This window comes from Strongylocentrotus purpuratus, unplaced genomic scaffold (genome assembly GCF_000002235.5).
Source record: "Strongylocentrotus purpuratus isolate Spur 01 unplaced genomic scaffold, Spur_5.0 spur5_scaffold_13, whole genome shotgun sequence".
In the NCBI taxonomy this organism is placed as follows: domain Eukaryota; kingdom Metazoa; phylum Echinodermata; class Echinoidea; order Camarodonta; family Strongylocentrotidae; genus Strongylocentrotus; species Strongylocentrotus purpuratus.
The window spans coordinates 33,423,750-33,440,170 of NW_022145598.1; the positions used below are offsets into that span (position 1 = coordinate 33,423,750).

Sequence of the window (16,421 nt, forward strand, 5' to 3'; positions counted from 1 at the left end):
CTTAAAAAGGATAATAAAAGGGTAAAATCATTTAACACTTAATTCAGTACGGGGTATAGCTATCATGGTGTTTATTGCAATCAAATATTTGTATACCCTACACTGAAATTAAATTTTTCTACGAAATAAAACTTTTCCGAACCAGATGAAAGAACAGGCGTATTTTGTTGAAATGTCTTGTCAATGAAAAAAGGAAAAAAAAAAAAAAAACCTGATTGATTTCTTTTGTTGTTGGTAGATTTAATCATAGTGTCGTTTTGCATGTTTAGAATAACCCAATAAACAAAATCACGTGAAAATCACGTCAATATCAAGGTATCGACTTGAGGAGAGTTACGTTCTTCAAACACCGTACATTTACGTAAATGTGTTAATACGTTTATTGCATTAGGTAACTTAAAACACACGTACACTAAATCACGCAATTGTCACTGCAATATCACCATTATAATAACGTGATTATCCCTACCTTGGAGACCATGGTTTGTAAACCTAATACTCCCGTGTTTGTTTCGTTATGAAATTACATCTTCATACACGAAATTATCGCGTCACAGAAACACGTGAAGCGTTAATGATAGTTTTAGTCAAAATATCTGCGTGAAATTCACGTGAATATTACGAGGCTGACTTGAGATGAATCATGTTCTTCATTCACGTGAAATTTACGTCGAAGAGGAAGTATGTTACTGTAACCCGCGTTCAACCCAATAATTACGCAAATGTTACACAATAAATGAACCAAAATAATGACGTTCTCATCCCGTTTCTGAACATCGTGTCTGGGATCTTTCATAATTACGTCCAGGCGCGCCGGAAGCAGTTTGGGATCAGAGGGGGTTGGGGTGCAAACATCCCAAAAGAGAAAGCTAGTTGCAACTGGTCCAGTTGATGAACCATTTTTAATGCCAACTGGTAACCCTGGAAATTGAAATGGGCTAAATGATCCAGTTGATCCAGGCCAGTTATAATTCAACTGGTCTAGCTGAGCCATTAGAACCATTTGGTAAAACTTCCAACCAGTTGAACAGCAACAATACTTCAATACTGGTACTTCTGTATTTCCAATGTAAGGGCATTGGTAATAAGTAGACTTACATAATTGAATTAATCGAAAAAATTCGTGTACTTGTACTTTATTGAAATTATTTTAGTTCACAGTTAATGTTTCCCTTATTCATGTTTAACTATTTATACGAAGTAGCGAAATGTCCTAATAACTGGTAATTTGCATTTGTAGTATTTTCGAAATGAATTGCATATAACTAAATCATCAGTAATTAAGAAATATGCTGTAAATTCAGATAAATTGTTTAAAAAACATAGATCTGCACGCACCCCATATTCAATATGCAAATGAATTGGTGTCAGCTGGGTCAACTCGAAATATGCCAACGCTCAGTCATCAACTGGTGCAACTGGAAATGTGCACACTCCAGTTATCAACTGGTGCAATGAAAATATGCCAAGAGTCAGTTATCAACTGGTGAACATAGAAATATGCCAACAGTCACGGGATTATCACCACGGAACTTAAATAGTAACTGTGAAACCATCAAGACACCCACGAATAACTCATTTTCACACATGGAAAACACGGAATACCCAGCTTATATTAATAATCCGTTTGAGTCACGCGATCATCACCGCGGAACTGCCGGTAACTTTGACTACGATTTAAATAGGTGTTTTAAGACACCTAATCATGACTAATTTTTCACACCTAAAAGTCACGTATGCCCAGCTTAGATTAATAATCCGTTTGAGTCACGAGATCATCACCGCGGAACTTATGGCAACTTTGACTTCCATTTAAATAGGTATTTTAATACACCTAATAATGACTAATTTTTCACACCTAAATATCACGGATTCACAGCTTAGATTAGTAATCAGTTTTAACTACGTGATCATCACCAAGAAAGTTATGGTAACTTTGAAACCATTTAAATAGGTGTTTTAAGACACCTAATAATGACTAATTTTTCACTCCTAAAAGTCACGTATGACAAGCTTAGATCAATAATCCGTTTGAGTCACGAGATCATCACCGCGGAACCTATGGCAACTTTGACTACCATTTAAAAAGGTGTTTTAAAACACTTAATAATTACTAATTTTCACACCTACATATCACGTTTTCACAGCTTAGATTAGTAATCAGCTTGAGCCACGTGATCATAACCAAGAAATTTATGGTAACTTTGAAACCTTTTAAAGAGGCGTGTAAGACATCTCAGAATTACTAGTTGAATATAACCAGAGATTCACGGACAGAACAATAAGACTATTAGCCGGTGTAAGTAACGTGATTATTACCATCAACCTTGGATAACCTGTGAAACCAATAAATAAAGGTGCTTACAAGACCAAATAATTACGTATTTATCGCCACCATCGGTTAACTGACAAAAAACTCGTTGCTTGGTCAAGCGGTTATTTGGTCATAAACTCACTTGATTTACAGAGGTAAGTGGAATCACGTTACTCCAGTCGCGTGATAAACTGGTGGTTTTTAGGTTAGATGAAAACGTGAACAGGAGTACCTTTTATCTTTAAATGAAGGCACGTGTCGATAACGTTTAAATCTAGTTCAAAAGGCACTATACTTTAAAATCACTTAAAATACACTCCCAAAAGAGGTTACTTTTTGGTGTTCTGTTTATTGGGAACAAACAATTACCAGAATTTCGTATGCATTTACCCATATAAACATTCACATGGGAGTGCTAACATCATAGGCATTTGGGAATATTTTCAGGAGTGGGTTGTTGAAGCAGGGAGGTGATAGAAAGGAGTGGAATCAAGCCGCTTTCCTTTGACCCCATGCTCCAAGCCGCCGAAAATTTGACCAGGTGGTGAGATAAAAGAGCGCATGAAATTTCAGGATTTAGAATTCCTACATCAGCAACTGCTCACTGTCCCTTTCAATGATTTCTCATCAATAGTTGGCTGTGTAATGAGTAAAACAAGCGAACACAAACTTGTGTAATTTCATCCTTTTTTTCAACTGCAAAAATAAAAAACATGCGAAATCACGCATTAGCAAACTTAAAGTTATCGAAGATTGTAAATCATGGATTAAATAACGGGACATTAAAACATGCACATATTAGCGCATTGTCCTAAAATATTGAGTTCTTGTCAGGATCTACTTTTTCGTTTACCAACTCTTGCACAAAATTTATAGGAAGGGCGGAGTACTAAATTGGAAGAATTGTTTGATGCACTATTCCCAATACAATCCCCATATAAAGTTTATAATTTACGCTTAAATTTTACCGGTAATGTAATATTTTGTAATACTGAAATGTGAAACTGGTCCCTGGCCTCTGAAATTTCCCGCAGTGGAAGCGCGGCTCGGAGCATGGAACTTCAAAGCCAAGTGGAATGTTACACATCCTATTGTTACGTTTTAGAACTCACGAATGCGTTTGAATAAATTACACGAGTTTCCACTCCTCTCTTTCACTTCCCTGGTTGAAGCGTGATGGGTAAATTTCAAACATCCTGTTTTTTAAATTTCACGACTGAGCGACTTGAGCAAGCAAACAAGAAGAGGGGAAGGGACAGGACTGGTGGCTGAATAAACATCGTGCTTATAAATGTCACGAGAGAGCGAAGCGAGCGAGCCAAAAAAACAAAAAACAAAAAAAATGATACTTCGGCATCGCAATCAATTCAATCTGGCTATTAAACTCGCTGCCCAAATATTGGAACATTAACAATTATCGGCTGGAATTTTGAACATTATTATGCGGGTGAAGTACATGTTGTCTTCTATCGAGTTCTTTCTCAAATGATAATTCATTTATGTAATTAGGATCATGATTATTTTCATCCTTTTCCTCATTTTTGGCGGCTGTTCAAGTGCCATCCGCAGCACGTGCCCCCTCTGTCACCCCACATATACACCACTGAGTATTACATGTTGAACTAATGATGCCATATAATGAAATTAGCATTACGTAAATGTTCACATTGCAGAAAGGGAATGGTTGACAAAAACCCTTATGAAAGCTTACACTTTCAGCACCTAGGGCAAACATACGTGCCTATGACATCATTTCCATAATTCAACAATGCTATAATGCTAACATTTTTAAAGACAAATACAGGACAGGACCATCCCAGCAGACTAAGTCCGCAAGATTGACAATGTTCGTTTATTGAAGATCATATCTAATTTGTGCAGAAGGTGATTGAGACCATCATATCGGTCTTGTGGGCTTTATCCTCTTGGTTCGACGGTATCAAGTAATGTTGATCGCTAGAACCCTCATATGACTTTTCAGGGGAGAAACATGGTTGGGGAAGATTTCACTCCACTGGTATTTTACATGCCAAAATAAATGCTAAACCTTTAAATTTAAGCAAGACAATGTAAAATAACATTTTGAAATAAAAATACATTTAAAAAATTAAACACGCATAAGGATTTATGTAGAAAAAAAAACCCGGGTGATTGAAAACGCGATCCAAAATACGCAGTGTTTAATATTTTGGCAAAAATGTAATTTGTTTCTGTGGTTAAGCGGGTAAGGTATTTTATTATGGTTATGCCTAAATAAACAGCCCCGATATTTCTTGATGAGAATTTGTATTTTACTCGTACCCATTTATTAACTCCATTTGGCATGATTTTAAATTTTATATAATCTAAAATACAATACATACCTTCCGTGTGCTGCGTGGTAGGAAACCATTCAGTGCCTACTAAACAAATTTATAGATGGTATTGCATTACAATCCTGAACTACAAATGTGGTGCCTCAAAGCTTCACAAACCTAATGTTGTACGCAGTAAGTTCGAATCAGTTTACAATGAACATCGTTACATTGCGTATCTTTAATAGGTAATCGAGTTCGATAATAATAATAATAACAATGATAATAATAATAATAATGATGATAAAAATAATAATACTACTACTACTACTAATAATAATACTAATAATAAAAATATACGAGTCTTGTATAGCGTTCATGTCTGGCGAATCGCCGGTCCTGCCGCTGCATTGTTATTACCCTGGTTTAAGCACGGCTGACAATACAACAGTGGAACATTATATAAGGAATTAATTCCTGCCAGGTACCCATTTATCTCACCTGGGTGTGGCGTGTTAAATGTAACTTCATATCTTGAGATCCAAATTCATATTAATGAATAGATAAATAGTACATCATTAATTATACCCCCTTATATATTTATGTAAGCAGAACTCTAGACATTTTGTCCACAAACATATATATATATATATATATATATTATATATATATATTGTAATATTCTTGATGGCAATTAATATATATAGTACATATAATAACAAAAACGTTACTTATAAAGCGCTTACCACCAAAGTCTCTAAGCGTGGGGGAGGGGGCGTTGTCGGGTGTACATAATTATCACCAAGCAATAGCAATGTATACATGTATATTACACAAACACACACACACACACACACATAAACACACGTTAATAAATATGCTGATGTCATTTTATAAAGAGAAAAGCTCGCATGTGTATGATCTCATACAAAGAAGGAGGGTGAGCAAGAGACCAATATCTGATTTGCTGTTAGCATAAAATGCAGAAAAAAATGTGATCATGCATCGTAGCAAGTGCTATATATGCCTCTTACCTTCAAGCATGTCACATGTTGGTACGGAACCATTCCATTCGGGATAATACGGCGATAGTCCTGGAACACACAGAAGGGTTCCACCTCCATTTAGTCTGTATCCATCATCACACGTGAGATGAACAATGGAACCAAACCACGTGATGTAAGAATCCCGTGATCCATGAATGACGTCATCCAGCTCATCGCAGAATCCAACGGAAACTTTAGAATAATCATTATAAAAAAAACAAAATATTAATGACTATCATTTAGTTTTTTTAAAGCGACAAAGAAACCACATAGTATAAAACTGACATTGTATTATGTTTATTACTGCCAAATTACATTTAATTTCATTTAAATGCATTATCTATTATCAACAGCTACAGAAAAACAAAAACAAAAAACAAGGCACTTTGCTATTGTATCATGTATGGTATGCGCATATGAAATGCCACAAAAACTCCATCCATTATTTGTGGACAAACGCGTGTAAGCAGACTAACCGTCATAAACCAATGAGTTGATAACTAGTCGAGTATCCTGTGTAGATTGGTTGCATGGTTCAGGGGTTATGTTAGGAAGGTTGACTTCATCAGAGGTAGAACAGAAGCACTGTGTTCCATTCGTTATAGCGAGAGCCTCTCTTGTGATCGCTCTACATGACGATACACACTGTGAGGTCGATTCAAAGACAAATCCGTTTTGTTGTGGAAGATCTTCCGGGTGATAGCAACCCTTAAATCCTGGTTCTGGAGAACGACATTTTTCAGAAACACCAAACACTAAAAGATACAATTTATTCATGTCATTCGACTCTTGCCTCCACAACTTTTGAATATGCCATTTCCATTTCAGCATATAATTTCCTTCTTTCATTTGGAATTTCATACTCTTTTTAAATATTTCTGTAGGTCATAACGTGCTGAATTCATACAGCTGATTGCATTTTATGAAACGACTAAACAGTTGTTTTTATAAAAATATATAAAATAATCTGCCTTACCATAGCACTCAACTTTGACCGCATCAGCGGAGAAGCAGTTTCCAGACGACCAGGAACAATCCTCTAAACGGAATGTGTCTGTGAACATGTGGGTAAAGAAACACTCCGTTTTCATTTGTTTTTTTCAGTCTTTGTAAATGGAATGTTAAAGCGCATTTGAAACAAACACAGAGTTACGCGTACACTATTGATTTAGAAGATTCAACACGCATACAATGATCTATGTGATATACTTCCTGTACTGTACTTTCTTGTCCTCTTTACATATATTTGTATTTGTAAGCGCTATGGTACTTATTGTTTTTAGCGCTCCTAAATATTCGATATTATTATTATTATTATTATTAATACATTATTAAATATCAACAACAAAATAGTAGAGTTTGTCTTAATTAGAAAAGAGATGTACGCCTATACTCACACTTTACGTATGTGTTATTATTTATGCATATTAACGTGCATATAATACATTAGTATATTATTCTACTTGTAAACTGACCAATTCAACCTATGATACTGGTCAGTTTGTATCACCAACAGGGGCGGATATAGCTTTATGCCAAGGGAGGGGGGGGGTTGACCCAGTGAGTGGTGGATCCAGGATTTCCCAATAATCGCGCCGTTTTACTTTTTGGTTTCTTCTTCTTTTTTCCCTTCTCCCCCTTCTTTTTTCTTCACTTTGGCGCCTAAGGTGGGGGGGGGGGGGGTTAACCGCCGAACCCCCCCTGGATCCGCCCCTGACCAATACCTGAACTAAACTATGATAAATATAATTATGCGCAAAGTTATTTCAAGACCTGCTTAAGCCCAGTAAATCGGCGACCCGCGAGAAAGACGGCGCAAGACCTTCAAAGATTTTCTGAGGGTTGGTGAGACTCACGGGCTGTCTACTTCATTGCGTTTGGTGTCATATTTGGTTCTTGGTCCAGTGGGCTACCTGTTACCTGATATGTTCAAATTTTCAACGAAAGTTCAAGAATGCATTGTGTTTTAACTCTCATGAAAACAAATCGAGTACAAAAAAATGGTAGCCTATGTTTGTCATATAAAGAAAAAAAAATCGGTGGAGAATCAAAGAAACTTGAAAAGTGGCTACACTAATCAGGCGCGCATACTTATTTTGCTTTCTTATGATATTTTGCAAATCTGAAATATAGGGCCGCACGCTCTTGGCCCCTGCAAAAGCTCCACCTCTATTAAAAATTTCCACTGAACTGCATATCACTAAATGGAGTCAAATTGTCTTTCAATAAAGACGAAAACGTGGAGGGTATTTTAACAAGTGGACATTGTTTTACTTGGTGGTTAGATAGTTCTGAGGTAATCGTTTTGATAGTCCTTTTGACAATACGAGTGCGCTTTGGGCGTGATGTAATGGAAGTACTCACAGTCATTACAGATGGGAGCCTTGATGCAATCTTGGCCAGCTGACAAACAGTCATTAGTCCCGTAGGAAACTTTCCTAACAGCAGGATAGCCGAGTTTTCCACAGACGACCTCTGTCACCCTTTCATCAAAGCCGTCTTTGCATACTCTCCTCCAGTCATCCGATTGAGTACGAAGCTCAAGGAAACCCTTCCCTGGTGAGTTACCGCCAAAAATTCGCGCCACATTTGCATCCCCTTGTAAAGAGAGAGTCAAAATCAAAATACAGAAGAAAGAGTAAAATAACCCACACTTGCGGAAAGATCAATTAAAAGTAATATTAGTTTTACAACGTAAATTTTAAAACATGTCTGTTTTGTTGAGGAACCGATGGTGATGAAAAGTTTCTTCACCGTTGACCAACATTCGATTATTTACAACCAAGTTGAAAACCGTGTATTTTGTTTCTTCTGCAATTAAGGAAGCGAGCAGAAACCCGATTTACGTTTAAAACCTTTCACCAAGCTTTGTTTTCTCCTGAAAAAAATACACTTATTATGGCATGTAATCTTTTGGGTATCGTTTCATTTTTTTTTACAAATCAGAGACAACATCGAGTAATTATAAGCCCAAATTATTTTGTATTGGATGCATTTCTTGTTTAAAAAAACAAAAGCATATGATGATTAATGAAGCAAAATATTGTGTAAAAATCTTTTAACAACATTCCTCTCTTTGTATCTGGCTAAAACTAAAGCTTATCCCTTAGTCTGAATTGTTCATCTACTGCATTGTCTCGAAACAGTTTTGCTTAAAATTACAATTACTTGATTGATCGTAGCAGGATGCCGAGACGTTGAACCCCCTCCTCGTGCATGATTGGAAGGATATGAATGTCATATCCAACTCATGTCCTTTGGACAAGAAAGGAGGGAACTCCATTTCTTCCCCTGTGTATCGCTTGGAATTTTGCTTATCCACTTTATCTAACAGGTAAAGAAAATCCTCTTCCTCCACGTTGAAGTCACTGAATGTAACGAGAATCCTGCTACCATAAGGAGCCGTGATTAACCTATTCTCATTTGCTCTATTCGGATAATGTGAAGGGTAGTTGGGAGATGTAAAGAAGACGTCATCTCTGCAATATATATGTGTAACTAAACCAGATGAAAAGAACAGAAGAGCTCAATATTTAAGTTAGCTCATCCAGGAAAAAAATGGTAACATTTATTAATAAAATCAATGAAGGAAAAATGAAATTATGAAGGAGAAAAACAATTTGGAGGCAGTAAAAATGTACACATAGAAGATGGAAGATAAAGTTGCAAAATAAATTGCCATTTAAAATTGTGAAACGAATCTTCGAAATAACTCATAAGATAATTTTATTAACGATCTAAAGTATATTCCAGAAATACTAATAAATATTTCCGAATCAGAATGATGTAACTTTTATCCCATTACGAGAAAATGGAGAGGCTCACATCAAATTTGGCAAAGATAACGAAGTGTTGAACAGGCATACCTTCTTTAAAAATGGGGGGGGGAGGGGGAGGAGAGCTATTGACTTATTTTAATTGACTTTGAACATTCTGCAATTTACAAGGTTATATTATGAAAGCACAAACGACTTGGTAAAAACAAAAATATGTTTCATATCTTTTGTGAGTTTAGTGTTTTACCTTCACTTGCTACGAAGGGTAAAACGACTAGTAGAGTGAAGGCACGAAGAAATGTCTTTTTGAATGACCATCCAGTCATTATCAGAGGCGACGGTTTTCGTGGTATAGTTCGAGGCAATAACGTACTCGTGCGCCTGTGTTCTATACGTTTATTGAAAGAAGCCACTTTGACTTCACCACCTGTAGACGACCGTCTACTGGATTGACCGAATGCACACTCGGTGTATAAGGCCATGCAGATGATGTTCATTATGAGGCTTGTCTCGCATCGTGTCCTGGCGTACAAGAGATAAATATGTCGTTTATTTAATTATATTTATATGTATATATTTTTGTCATGTCTCTCGTAAGAAAAAAAGATTCATTAGGTATATACAAACCATGAAAAGTAACAGAAGTATAACGGGGGTGTATCATGGCGACACTACGTGTCTTTTCAGTGGCCTGATTCGGGACCAATCGGGTATCACGGCCGCAGTATTCACGTGCGTGCAATGTACGCGAAACTGAAGCGTGAGGAGAAGTTCGGTCTGTTTCGCGTATGTCAATCAAGTCCATTCGTTAACGTGCAGTTGTCTAAAAAAAAGTCGTAGATGGCTTTAACCAGTATTTGCTATGCTACATTCCTTTAAAGTAAGTCGGTAACATTGTTGGAGGTCGATGAAAAAAACGCATAATTTGTGTATAAACTGTTACATATTATATTCCTTTTACTGTACTCACCCTCTAACATGCACAAAATCCTGAAAAATTTTGCCAAATGTACATTTAAAGATAATCTGAAAGTTTGAGCGAAAACCGACCATTATTAATGATCACGATTGGGAAAAATTGATCTAATCGATTCCTTAATTGTCCCAACTGTATTTTTATAATTTGACTAAATTCAAGGTAAATGTAAATCGTCATAAAACAATGAAATGGGTCTATATAGCATTTCAAACCAAGCGCGGATCCAGGAAATCTTAGGGGGGAGGGGGGGGGGCAAATTTGAAATTATGCGAGCCAAATATCGATACGTAAAATGGTGACACCGGCAGTGGCAACAACGTTTGGGGGGGGGGGAGGGGTAGACAAAAACAATCCCTATCACCCCACTCTAACATGCAGGCCCCGCTGAACGTTTCTCGGCGGGTTCAAGGGGTGGAGCCCCCAGAAGCTAAGGCGTATAGGCATTTAATTACTGTCAGGTGAGCATATTTTGATACCTAATTTGGTGACATTGGCAGGTCATATATTGGTGTTATGTCCAGGGGGCGGATCCCCCAAAAGCTCAGTGGTTATATACATTAAATTATCATCAGAGGAGCATGTTTTATACCTTATTTGTGACATTGGCAGGTCACGAATTGGCGTGGGGTCTAGGGGGCGGAGCCCCCAGAAGACCAGGGGTTTTGTACATTAAATTCCGTCAGATGACCATATTTTGATACCTTTTTTGTGACATTGGCAGGTCATAAATTGGTGTGGGGTCTAGGGGACGGAGCCCCCAGAAACTTAGGAGTTGTATACATTAATTTACCGTCAGATGAGCATATTTTGATAGCTTATTTGTGACACTGGCAAGTCACGAATTCCCGTGGTGTCCAGAGGGTGGAGCCCTCGGAAGTTCAGGGGTTTGGGGCAATAAATTACGGTCAGATGAGCATATTTTGATACCTTATTTGTGGAACTGGTAGGTCACTAATTGGTGTGGGGTCCAGGGGGCGGAGCCCCCAGGAGGTCAGGAGTTTTAGGCATAAAATTACCGGCAGATGAGCATCCAGGTCCCTGTCTTTGGGCCCTAGGTGATATAAGCTCAGGGGTTTTAGGCATTTAATCACGGTCAGATGGCCCCGGAAATTAGAAAATCACGTCCTCCGATATTTCGTTTAGTGGCTTAGGAGGGGAAGAAGGAACACTTTTTTTTGTTGTTGCTTTCTTTAGCACACAAAACAAAAATCTTTCCCCTTTCCCCCTTCTTTTTGTCCCTTTTTTTGCCAGGGGGGGGGGGGGGCTGGCCCCCGGAGCCCCCTTGAATCCGCTACTGTTTCAAACTTTCAAGCGTTGAAAGATTAAGAAAATCGAAAGGCGTCCGACGGAAAATCGAAAGAGCACCGCCAAGGCATCGCTGGTGCTCTACAGCCTGCTTGACTTTTCCAAAAATCGTTGGGCGATGCCTCAATTCCAGCGGCAACCGAGCAGGCTACAAATGTTATCCTATGACCATAATGTGTACACAGATTTATATTTATGAATGTAAAATAAATTCATGTACTTCTACAGAGCTTATAATAATAATAATAATAATAATAACTAGAAATTTAATTCGTCACGAAGACGAATAAGGTGGTCTGTCTAAGTCTTATGATAGAATTGAGAATGGGAGAAGTTATATAGACATGTAAACAATGATGATCATGATGACCATGATGATGATCATGATAGTAAAGGTGATGATGATGATGATGATAATGATAATGTTGTATGATGATAAAAACGATAATGTTAATGATGATGATGATGAGCATAAGCATGATCCTGACATCTGATTGAAAAAATAAGGAAAAATTTAGATAGCAAATAGTCTCAGCTACAACATACTAAAATTTGGTAGAAAACTGTTTTGAATAACAACCGAGACACTGGTCAAAACACATTGTCATGCAGATTCATGTTTTGAAAAAAGTGACCTCCCATAGACATAACACGCAAATATGACAAATTATGCATTGCCGCCTTTAATCGAATATTATACTATGATGACGTCATCTAAATGATAATATATGACAAATTTCTGATAGAAAATTATCTCAGCTACAACATATTAAAATCTGGGTGAAAATCGATCACCGATACGTGAGATAATCTCAATTAAACAAAGACAAAAATGACGTCATCAACAAAATACATTTTTTGGAGTTTAGATGCCAATATTAAGACTTTGTTTCACTTTGTACGAGTCAGGGTGGTATGAAATCATATCTCCAACTCATGCTTTTTCCAACCATGATATAAAAATTGGGGGTCAATGGACTATCTGAAGAGCTATTTCGATTTTTAAAATGGGATGTTTTTGCCCATATATGCTATGTATTACAAGAGCTCGCACGCACGGACATTATCTTAAACGGATGCTCATTCCGTTATTAATGAGCAGAAAAAGGTGAACAAGGTATCAAAATGCTTTAAAGAATGTGTCAGATATGATGATGGAAAAAAAATTGGCGTTTTAATGTTGCCAAATGCCAGGACACGCGAAAACGCGCGCCCATGCGCGTGTGCGCGTTTTTTTGCAAAATGCTTAAAATGGCCTAAAACGTATGCAAAATTAATTTGAGACGATTTAAAGCATTTTTATTTTTTGCGCGCGCACTAACGCGCGGACGTATGCATGCGCGCGCGTTTTCTGACCTGAAACTGACCAGACGAATATTGACCCTAATCATGATAAATATAAATGAGAAATGCCTTTCCGTTATGAAGATAGGATCATGAGTAAAAAGTACCAAAAAAAACACAAAATGGCGCCTGGATGACGTCATGAAGACTTGATGACCTTGAAAATGTTTCTGTCACGTCTTATGACAATGACCTATGACTGTGCCAAAATTGAACGAAATTGACTAAATTGATCGTGAGTTATCGTCGGAACAAAAAAAGTGGGAACAATAAATAAAAATAAATAATAATAATAACTAGAAATTTAATTCGTCACGAAGACGAATAAGGTGGTCTGTCTTCAAGTCTTATAATAGATTAAAATATTTACTATATTGAAAAAGGGAGAAGTTATATAGACATGTAAACAATGCTGATTATGATGACGATCTTGATAGTAGTGATTATGATGATGATCATGATGTTGATGAGGATGATTATCATCATTATGATAATGATCATGATCATGAGCGTGATTCTGACATCTTATCGGAAAAATGAGGGGTGATTTAGATAACATATAGTTTCAGCGACAACATACTAAAATTTGGGAGAAAAATGTTGAATAACAACCGAGATACTGGTCAATACACATTGTCATGCAGATTCATGTTTTGAAAAAAGTGACCTCCCATAGACATAACACGCAAATATGACAAATTATGCATTGCCGCCTTTAATCGAATATTTTACTATGATGACGTCATCTTAATGATAATATATGACAAATTTCTGATAGAAAATTATCTCAGCAACAACATATTAAAATCTGGGTGAAAATCGATCACCGATACGTGAGATAATCTCAATTAAACAAAGACAAAAATGACGTCATCAACAAAAAACATTTGTTTGAGTTTAGATGCCAATATGATGACTTTGTTTCACTTTGTACGAGTCAGGGTGGTATGAAATCATATCTACAACTCATGCTTTTTCCAACCATGATATAAAAATTGGGGGTCGATGGACTATCTGAAGAGCTATTTCGATTTTTAAAATGGCATGTTTTTGATGAAATTTGCATTATATTGCCGATAGCAGCACGCGCGGGTTTCGAACTTTGACGCACGCTCACGGCCTTATGAAATATGAAGAGTGACCGAAATCAATGTAACTTGTCAATTACGTTAAGAGGAATCCAAATCATGTAAACATTTTGAATTTGACTTTTTCCGCGCGTCATGAGCGCGCGCAACGCGCGCGGGGACATGTACGGACGGAAAATTTTGAAATGCTTAAAATGACCTGATTCGTACTCTCGTTTAATAGTTAAGTGATTTTGAGCATTTTAAAATTTTGACGCGCGCGTACGTGCGCGTCATGACCTTTATGTGACCTTTGATGACATTACTTGTTGACCCTTGACATGAAGTATATGTGATATGAATATGAATGACCTTTGCTTATGCATCATGAAGATATGATGGATAACGTGATTTCACAAAATGGCGCCTGGATGACGTCACGATGACCTGATGACCTTGAAAAGGTTACTGTCACGTCTCATGACAATGACCTATGACTGTGTCAAAATTGAAAGAAATTAACACAACCGATCTTGATTTAACCGATGAACAAAAAACGGGGAGAAATAAAAATAAATAATAATAATAATAATAATAACTAGAATTTAATTCGTCACGAAGACGAATAAGGTGGTCTGTCTAAGTCTTATGATAGATTTGAGAATGGGAGAAGTTATATAGACATGTATACAATGATGATCATGATGAACATGGTGATGATCATGATAGTAAAGGTGATGATGATGATAATGATAATGTTATATGACGATAAAAACGATAATGTTAATGATGATGATGAGCATAAGCATGATCCTGACAACTGGTTAAAAAAATGAGGAAATATTTAGATAGCAAATAGTCTCAGCTATAACATACTAAAATTTGGGAGAAAACTGTTGAATAACAACCGAGATACTGGTCAAAACACCTTGTCATGCAGATTCATGTTTTGAAAAAAAGTGACCTCCCATAGACATAACACGCAAATATAACAAATTATGCATTGTCGTCTTTAATCGAATATTTAAGTATGATGACGTCATTTAAATAAAAAATAAATGACATATTTCTGATAGAGAATTATCTCAGCTACAACATATCAAGTCTGGAAGAAAATCAATCACCGATAAGTGAGATAATCTCAATTAAACAAAGACAAAAATGACGTCATCAACAAAATACATTTTTTTGAGTTTAGATGCCAATATTAAGACTTTGTTTCACTTTGTACGAGTCAGGGTGGTATGAAATCATATCTCCAACTCATGCTTTTTCCAACCATGATATAAAAATTGGGGGTCAATGGACTATCTGAAGAGCTATTTTGTTTTTTAAAATGGCATGTTTTTGATCAAATTTGCATTATATTGCCCATAGCAGCACGCGCGGATATTGAACTTTGACGCGCGCTCACGGCCTTATGACAGGTCAAGAGTGACTGAAATTAATGTAAAATGTCAATTCCGTTAAGAAGAATCCAAATCATGTAAACATTTTGAATTTAACCTTTTCCGCGCGCTGTGAGCGCGCACACCGCGCGCAGGGACACGAACGGACGGAAAATGTTGAAATGCTTAAAATGACCTGATTCGTACTCTCGTTTAATAGTTAAGTGATTTTGAGCAATTTTAAATTTTGACGCGCACGTACGCGCGCGTCATGACCTTTAGGTGACCTTTGATGACATGACCTGTTGACCCTTGACCTGAAGTATGTGTTATATTAATATAAATGACCTTTGATGACGCGTCATGAAGATATGATGGATAATGTGATTTCACAAAATGGCGCCTGGATGACGTCACGATAATTTGATGACCTTGAAAATGTTCCTGTCACGTCTCATAATGATGACCTATGACTGTGCTGAAATTGAACGACTTTGACTGAACTGATCTTGAGTTATCCTCTGAACAAAAAAGGGGGAGAAATAAATAAAAATAAATAATAACTAGAATTTAATTCGTCACGAAGACGAATAAGGTGGTCTGTCTAAGTCTTATGATAGATTTGAGAATGGGAGAAGTTATATAGACATGATGTAAACAATGAAGATCATGATGATGACCATTATAGAAAAGGTGATGATGATGATGATAATGATAATGTTATATGACGATAAAAATGATAATGTTAATGATGATGATAATGATCATGATCATGATGATGTTGATGATCATCATCTTCAGACAATGATGATGATGATAATGGTGACATTGATGATGATGATGATGATGATGATATTGATGATGATGATGATGATGAGCATGAGCATGATCCTGATATCTGATTGAAA

General features: G+C 36.8%; 1 protein-coding gene across 1 annotated transcript in view; it reads right to left on the reverse strand.

Annotated features, from left to right (window-relative positions):
* Positions 1-5,024: 5,024 nt before the first annotated feature.
* The window catches only part of LOC105446516, a 115,368-nt gene continuing 103,971 nt past the window's right edge, over positions 5,025-16,421 (reverse strand). The window contains exons 12-17 of the mRNA XM_030983715.1: positions 9,804-9,952; positions 8,019-8,252; positions 6,631-6,708; positions 6,131-6,376; positions 5,643-5,846; positions 5,025-5,044 (exon numbers count right to left, since the gene is read on the reverse strand). Coding sequence (XP_030839575.1) covers positions 5,025-5,044; positions 5,643-5,846; positions 6,131-6,376; positions 6,631-6,708; positions 8,019-8,252; positions 9,804-9,952 — 931 coding nt within the window. The remainder of the gene's footprint in view (positions 5,045-5,642; positions 5,847-6,130; positions 6,377-6,630; positions 6,709-8,018; positions 8,253-9,803; positions 9,953-16,421) is intronic.